Source organism: Paramacrobiotus metropolitanus, unplaced genomic scaffold (genome assembly GCF_019649055.1).
Source record: "Paramacrobiotus metropolitanus isolate TYO unplaced genomic scaffold, Prichtersi_v1.0 Parri_scaffold0000498, whole genome shotgun sequence".
Lineage (NCBI taxonomy): Eukaryota > Metazoa > Tardigrada > Eutardigrada > Parachela > Macrobiotidae > Paramacrobiotus > Paramacrobiotus metropolitanus.
This window is the reverse complement of record NW_026570718.1, coordinates 3620-12288: the sequence shown is the minus strand read 5'-3', so window position 1 is coordinate 12288 and position 8669 is coordinate 3620. Positions and strand designations below refer to the sequence as shown.

At 44.6% G+C, this 8669-nt stretch overlaps 1 protein-coding gene across 1 annotated transcript; it reads left to right on the top strand.

Moving 5' to 3' along the window:
- The first annotated feature begins 883 nt into the window (after nt 1-883).
- LOC129602484 (dentin matrix acidic phosphoprotein 1-like) lies at nt 884-8041 on the top strand. Its single transcript, XM_055501508.1, has 4 exons — nt 884-1171; nt 2134-2892; nt 6820-7307; nt 7582-8041. The coding sequence occupies exons 1-4, from the start codon at nt 884-886 to the stop codon at nt 8039-8041; spliced, it is 1995 nt and encodes a 664-aa protein (XP_055357483.1).
- Nucleotides 8042-8669: the final 628 nt, after the last annotated feature.

The following is an 8669-nucleotide window of genomic DNA, read 5'->3' as shown; positions in this document are numbered from 1 at the left end:
CCCAGTTTTCCGACGGACATGGTGGATTTGGCCGGATGTCATCCACACCTGTCCGACATGGGGACTTGGCGGAATGTCAGCGTCGCCTATCCGACATCACGGATTGAGGCCCAATGTCAGCACCAGTTCGACATAAGGGGCAATTGGCGGATCGCCGCCAGGATCGGTGCGCGGCGGAAGGGCGCCAGCACCATCTTTCCCATCATTGTTTCCCCCGAACGGAGTGAGACACCACCTATGAGGACACCTCACTCCGTTTTAACCGATTCGAACAGACGATCTCCGAACCAAAGAGGCGGAAGATCGCGACATGGAAATCGCAATTCACCTCGACCACGAGGAATGCTACCCCCATTAGGCCCACAGATGGAAACGATGACAATAAGTCCTCCAGGTTCACCTTCCAGATATGTACCAAGATTGGCGGTGAACGTGAGCGAAGAAGATGATCGGCTCAACATGATTGTAGGAGCGGAGGAAGAGCTCACCGCAGATGACCGGAGGGCTATCCATAACTTTAACCGTCTATGTCGGGACTTCTATCGGATGCGTGAAAGGGTGAACGATGAGCAACTCCTCTACGGATGTATGATAGAGCAGATGGCCGTAACCGACTCGGGACACAGTGCTTAAGGATCGGAAAAAGAAGGTTCAGGAAGCACGGACAGACCTCGGAATCAGAGTTGCCACGATGAAAACATATCATCAAGCGTTAATAAACAGGCCGTGGCCAGAAATGATTGAAAAAATTCTGAGATGGATCGAAAAGTTTCCCGAAGAAGTTGCACAGCCCGAGCCAATTGTAGCCGGCCCATCACAGATGCAACCTGCGACGAGTGGCGCACCTAAACCTGGTACATCAATTGCGAAGCCAGTTGAAGAGATGACATATGCGGACTTAAAAGAACAGAAGAAACGAATTGACGAAGCTATCGAGCAAAGAGCGAGATCACGAGAAAGTTCAACGGCAGATTCATCTCGTAGTAGCGTCAAACGGAACAGATCGCAGACGACAAGTTCTAAATCAACGGAGAAGGGACATCAGACTAAAAAGTTGACGGCGAGTAAGGAACCGCCGAAAGAAAAAGAGATGCCGGTACCAGTGAAGCCCACGGCGAGTAAGGCACCGCCGAAGGCGCAAGAGACGTCGGTAGTTCCGGTGACACCCTCGGTGAGTAAGGAACCACCGAAGGAACAACAAATCGCTGTACTGGCAGGGAAAAGTTTGACCCAACTGCCACACCACCACCGGCAAGAACTCCGATGATCATACCACAGGTCCGGGCATATACGGCGACATATTCGAGATCAGAAGGACTTCCGTACAAGGTTACTGCCCAGCTTATCGATAAGGACACGAAAAGAGGGATATTCCCTCATATCATCCTACTACACCGACAGAAATCAGAAACCAGATCACCAAACAGTCGAGAGATGAGGTGCAGGGGCGCTACTTAAGATCAGACGCGAGGAAGATCGCGCGGGATCCACGAATCCTCATTCAGATGTTAAGACAACTGATCACGCCAATAGCCGTGAAAGAGAAAGCTTGGATCTGTATACGAGTGGGAACACACGACGACCACTTTGCGTACATGTACGCAACCGATGGAGCGATGTTAGCAGTTGAGCGACATCGATTGAAAGAGGATCGAGTCAGATGGTAAAAGGAAGCCGAAAGAGGCATATGATACGACCTTACTTGTACCAGGAAATGACCTGTCGAGTCTTCAAATTGGGACTCCACTGTACGGTCGGATTGCCCATCGTGATGATCGCCGAAGTTGTCGATCCTATATCAGGAGATCCCGTCCCATTTGCACCTTGGTTCATATCGAAAGAAGAGAAGGAATATGCTATCATGGAGAATGAAAAAGCACTGGCGAATCTGTACAATATGTTGCCTGAGGACAAGAAAAAGATGTTCAAGCCAACAGAAATGGAATTCTGAACATCATGAGTCATAGAGCCGCCGACGACGGAGCCTATGTTAGGGTGACAGTTACATACACTGACGATGGCCAACTTCGTACGAGTCTACACACCGCATTATGAGTTGGTCTACGATGGAAACTCCGAAGAAGCATCACGGCAGCGGCCGAAATACATGAAATTTATGTCAAGTCCAAACAGGCAGAAGAGGAAGGTCTTGCCGGTGAAGGTGAATATGAAGAACAGATGGAAGCCGAAGACGCTCCATCAGGCGAAAATGCCCTCAGATGGAAGATGAACCAGTTGATGAAAATAACCCGAGACGATCGATGCAACGAGCGATCGCGATCATCCAAGGAGCAGATCACAAGGTATGTAACGATGAACTGCGATCGATGTCACCCACCTGAGGAATCCGAAACTGACGGAGATGAAGATGATGAGGAGGATACGGTTCAGGAAGACTCAGAAGACGATGATCCAGCGCCAAGATCGTCCAAGGACGAATCCAAATCGAAATCGTCTAAAGAGGAGTCGAAACCAAGCTCATCTAAAACTGACACAAAATCAAAAAAGTCGGAGAAATCAGACAAAGGGACTGATGAACCCGGAAAGACGGGTACGGAAAAGTCGAGAGGGAAATCACAGAAAGATCAGAAACAAAAAGCGGGAAAAAGGAAGGACCATTCCCCATCTGACGATGAAGATATCGTGAGCGAGGAATCAGAAGAGGATGATGAAGTCCTCGAAATTGACGAGAGCTTGAAATCGTCGACGACCACACCGAAAAAGGGTGTTATACAATCAGCAACCTCGCCGGAAGAAAAACCGAAATCTATCGCGATAAAGAGGGCGATCAATATGGGAGAGATTATGGCAGCGTCGACTCAAAAAGAACGCAGAGAGAAGGCGCAGAAGGAAAAAGGAAACGTGACATCCCGCGAGTCGACAGCATCAGAGGCAAGTCGTCCAAGTACATCGACGGTCGCTTCGAAGTCGAAGCCCAACATTCGATTCGGCCACATGAAGTCAGACGGGAGAGCCGGAAGGTGGCACCCAACAGTCTGGAAGCGACTCTGGAAAACAGAAACAAGTGTTACGTGCTTTTTCTAAGGTGGAATACGCGGATGTAAAGTAGCTTTATTGATAGAAATAAGCCAGATGTTAACTAGTTGAGCCTGATAAAGCTAAAGAAAGATACAGTAGCAAGCCGGTTTTATACCGAGCTGCTGGTAAGAAACTGTATAAATAGAACATTGTAGGTGGAACTAAAGTAAGTGTAACAGAAGTACATAAAAGGATACAGTACATATAAGGAGATAGTAATTATAGATATAGTACGCATAGTACTTATGTAATGTACTCGTAACATTCCTCCTTAAAAACAAAATCGTCCTCGATTTTAATTAGTAATAAAAGATCAAGAATAAAAAAGAAAGGTAAAAATTAATGCTGAATACGTGGGAGTCCATTGCGTTGTAGGCGGACTTCGGTTAGGCAAGAGTTCTGATCCGGTATAACGGGTGGTCCAATTTTGGCTTCTGTTTCATGGTTTCTCACTGTTCAGGTTCCATCCTGGTTTTCTTGATTAGTTCGGGCGAAATTTTCATTTGCTCTTTGGATCGCCTCAGGGGAATAACGCGGCGATTGGGCGAACCAGTCGTGTGCTGGCATTAACGTTAATACGTGGTGAATGAACACATGCTGATAAGTCGTCATTCGAGACGTTGGTAAAACCACATTCGCAAATACCAAAATGGTATTGAACTGTTCGACGTTCAGAGTGTCGATATCGTGACAAATTGTTATGTCTCGGCTCGATGCACAGATTTAGATGAATATATTCGTAATTGCGTGCAGTAGATCAAAGGCGGCTATCAAAATTAACTGGCGGCATGTTAGAAAATAAACCGAAAATGAAAACAGATATTATTTTATCGGTATATTTACCGAGCGAATTTAAACTTTCGTATGTTAAATTGAAAAGGTTATAACAGTACTGTGCTGTCATGCGCGCTAAAATCAAAACGAAAAAAGTAAACGAGCTCAAACTTGTTGACTTGAAAAGATTTAAATACTAGCAGCATCAGGAAATTGTGCTATAATTTACGCGTATAAGGGTGCACTAGTGAATGCAACTTTGACTGACGGTGCACTGTTGGCAATTGCTTTAAAATCTCTCAAAATTTGTGGATTGGCCAGATAAATATATATCAAATCTGATTTTAAAGGAAAGAGAGAAATAATTTTCAGAATGTTTTCAGAAGGAGGATCGCTTAACTTCGTACGACTCTAACGCACGTTACAGCTTCAGAGAATGGAGGATGCCGGTTACCATATAAGGAAGCGTTTCGATCAGTATTACAGGAGGCATACACAGGCACAGTGGTCCCACGCACTGCGCTGAGCATAAAGGGACGGCCTCAAATAAACTGAATTCAGAGATGATGAGATGCGGCGGCATATAAGAGCAGAGAGCGCAAGGGAATAAAGAGCAAGATAGTAACAGACTGACAGCCTTCACGTATAGTGGATACTGCTTCACTTGGACTAAAAGGAGTGTACGGCATTCAAATTTCAAGAGCGATCTGTTTTAATATTCATCTTCGTCGACGGATTACAAACTTCAATCAGTCAGCACCGCTTTGGCCAGTATAGTAAATTTTAAAGACGTCGTACTGATGCGCAGAATTTATAGAGGAACGTTTCAAATGCAATATGCGGTTACTCGGTACCGGTAAGAAATATTTTATTGACAATAATAAGTAAATAAACTGCAGTGCGGTATATAGAGACCGATAGCTGCTTGGGATAGCAATTGCTAAAGACATAAGGAAAATATTTATAACAATTTTTCGCATAGAAAACGTATGCGGCATATCTGCCTCTTAAGTACAGAGACAATGCTGTACTATTACTGTAATAAAATTTAAAGTAAATTATGCATGCTGTGCTGACAAAAACAGATAATAAGAAATGGAAGAAATACAGATCACTTCAACAGTACTTGAAAGAACGTAAGGAAAACGATATCAAAAACTCGACGATCGATAATCATATTCGAAGCGATAATAATAATGTTAATTAATTTGTCCGTAAATTCCACTAAAGACGGTAGATATGGTATTTACGAGTGTTTATGCTCGCTTCTCATGCTGCTCTTCCCTCCTTGCGGAATATTGATGTTGCGCATTAACAGAAATTAGAATAAATCGAATGAATTATAGTAGCTGCACAACGGTTTAATTAATTATCGAAAATTGCAGATGTTAATAAAATAAGATAAACACGGTGCACAGAATTCCGTAATACAAAATGTGATTTACGGACGATGTAACGAGGTTCGAATAAATTATTTTAGTGCTGCAGATAACGCAAAAGAAAGTAAAGGAAAGATAGCGAATAATGATTTGCCATATTTAGGCAGCAGTAATTTCTTTTTGAACAAAGGTGAAGAACATAATAATGCTGCTAATATTTTTTTTTTAAAGAGATTTTTGTTAGACAGAATTTCCCAGCATTAAAAACCCTGCGATATTTACCAAGGACACGGTTGCACGCAGTATATTAGAATCATCCTGGGTGGCGGCATACAGCACATACATACGCTGAAATTATACAAAGAATGCCGGATTTACGCAATATGTGATCCTTTCTCCTCCCTGGTATCGATAAACTCATCGGTGAAATAGCGTCATAGGGATACACTGATAAACGAAATAACAGTCTTCACAGTATATAGAACTTTAGGAAAGGTCAGGGGCATAAAATGAATTAATTAATATAGGTGGAAAAATAAAGGTCATGGGCACTCCGTGTTAGTTAGCAAAATAACCAACAAAACCTGGAGCCACCAAGTTGTTACATGTGCTTTTTCTAAGGTGGAATACGCGGATGTAAAAAAAGTAGCTTATTGATAGAAATAAGCCAGATGTTATTAGCTAGTTGAGCCTGATGTAAAGCTAAAGAAAAGATACAGTAGCAACTGTTTTATACCGAGCTGCTGGTAAGAACTGTATAAATAGAACATTGTAGGTGGAACTAAAGTAAGTGTAACAGAAGTACATAAAAGGATACAGTACATATAAGGAGATAGTAATTATAGATATAGTGTACGTATAGTACTTATGTAATGTACTCGTAACACAAGCAGCCTTGGAAAAACAGAAGAAAAGCGCCAAAAAGAAGAGCACTAAGAAGAAGGCTAAACCTGCGGCAGTTCGACGTATCGATGAAGTCGGACTAGCACAATATACCAGAAGACAGGGTAATAGCGACTTGGAATACTCTGAACCAGAGGACGATAAACCATTTCCCGATTTCGAAGAATTGGGAGACGATGATGACACGTTGACGCCAGATGAGCTGATCGCGGCTACAAATTACATCATGTCTACGTTCCGCACACGAGGTGACACCTCAGTAACAGTGAGATTCCGTCAACGCGCAAAGACTTGGTTAAACGATAACAATCGCCGTCTTACTCCTTCAAAGTTGGATACGATAATTGATTTTGCCCTGAATACGGGCAGGGTGGTCAAGAAACATCTCGACTGGAGCTAAGTCGAAGTTGATCAGAACAGGCGGAATCGACAAAACGCTGTTCGAGGAACATGCCAATAAGAGGAGGCAGATTGAAGTGGCTATAGCAGGCTTGCGAAGTCCAGTTGGATCTACCCGACATCGCATTAGCCAATATATGAATGGATTATGGCAAGGTGGATCGGGTATGATTGGTGAAATAGAGGCGGGCACGAGACGATGTTAACACAGATGCTTCAAGAGGGTAAACTCTCACCACCAACGCTTATGAAGGATCTCCGATCAGATATACCTTGTTGGGTTTTATACCGGAGGAAATACAGATTACTGTAATTTCTCATCTAGCGAAGTGATGGAAAACTCCCAATTCCTCAGCGCAACGATCCAGAAACTCCCATGCTGAATGTGATCTTACAGAAGGGAGATCAGAAACGGGCTGCCAAGGAAAAGATCAAGGCAGATAAGTTGAAGAAGTCGCTAACGCCGAGCGACATTATGGGACTAGATTACGAATCGGATAATGAACCAGAACAAGATCCACCCACAACGTCGGGACAAGCAGCCACAACGAGCCAACAGTCACATGGTGAGAAAACGAAAGCCGTAACTCTCATGGATAAGCTGACGGCACAAACCGAAGCGGAATTGGAAGAAATGCGCCGTCGTCAACAACAGGCACCGCTGTTGCCAACATCGAAGCAAGCAAAAACTAGTGGCGGCAAATCGAAAACCGATCTAACCTCCCAAGAAGAGGGAGTAGCAGCTGAAGAAACATCGAAGGATGATGAGACGGACTCAGCTCCCACCCAGAGAAACGAACCCAAATCGACGAAGTCCTCATCAAGCTCGATTCTAAAGCCAATCGATGAAAAGAATCGACGTCAGAAGATCGCGACTACATGCTCGGAATACCACTGGATAATCAGAACCACGCTTGGTGCGAACTGAAGAGCATCTTGGCTAAACAGCCATTCCAGACGATGAGTCAAAAGGATCTCAAGGCGACAATCTGTGCCAACCGAGTCCTGAAATTATCCGGTGTGAGCTTTGACAGAATGACCAAGAGGGCCTACGAAGGAAAGGGCTTTGTTACTCGGATTCCAACAGATGGTCATATTACCTCCCAAAACCAACGCTTCACCCTCGACTGAAGATGGAACTGAAATATTGGAAAATCGCCATTACCGATGCGGCAATGCCGAGACTTGGCGGATCGATGGGAGTCACATGGGATGACCTATCAAACTTCTTTGCCGTTAACTACGAGCTGGGAATTTACAACATCGAAAGAGATCGGGATGTAATCAGACAAGCAGTGGAAAGTCTTCTCGATGATAATCTCCTTGAGATTAAAAACAAGCGAATTTATTCGAAACCCGAGGAGCTCCCCGAAGATACTCCAGAGAAGGAGATCGTGGACTCGGCGAACATTCCGGCATCCCAGGAACATCCGGCATCCGCCGAGCCCGCAGCTGGCGATGCTCAAACGAAATCAGCTGAAACTGGGGATACGGTGTCAGCAGCGACTGAAACAGTGGAGTCGGCTGACACATCAGCAAAAGAGTGAACGCGAGATGCGTGATATGCGGTCAGGAAGGTCCACCGCATATCACAGAAGAAACAGCATCATATCAGTTTAACGAAAGCGAAAAGTTGAAATAACCGAGATGAAAAACGTTGAAAACGGATGGTTGAAATGACTTAGCGAATGTGCTAAACGAGATGCGAAGATGAGATGACCACATCAGTCAAACAGGCGAATGAGCTTAGAACTGATAACATGGAAAGGTCACCATGTCACAGTGTTAAAAATGTCATTATGAGCTAGGAAGGTCAGATACTAAAATAGGCGTAAAAGATGATAAGAATGATCGGGAGATGGTTACGAGATGATATTTGACATGCCTTAACATTGCAGATTAAAACCGAAGATGGCGGAAAAGGCCCGACCAACCGAACATTCAAGCGGCGGCACCGGCGGTGAGAAGTCAAGCAGCACCAGCAGCAGCCGCGAGTAACCAAGCCCGATCCACAAATGGAAAAACCAAGCAGCACCGACATCTACGCGAAGTCAGGTGGCACCGTCCACAAGACAGGCAGCACCTGCGTCTCAAGGCAGTCAACCGGCAGTTGCGAAGAATCAAGTCGCACCTACGAACGTGCGAAGTCAACCGGCACCCCCGCGATCTCAACTT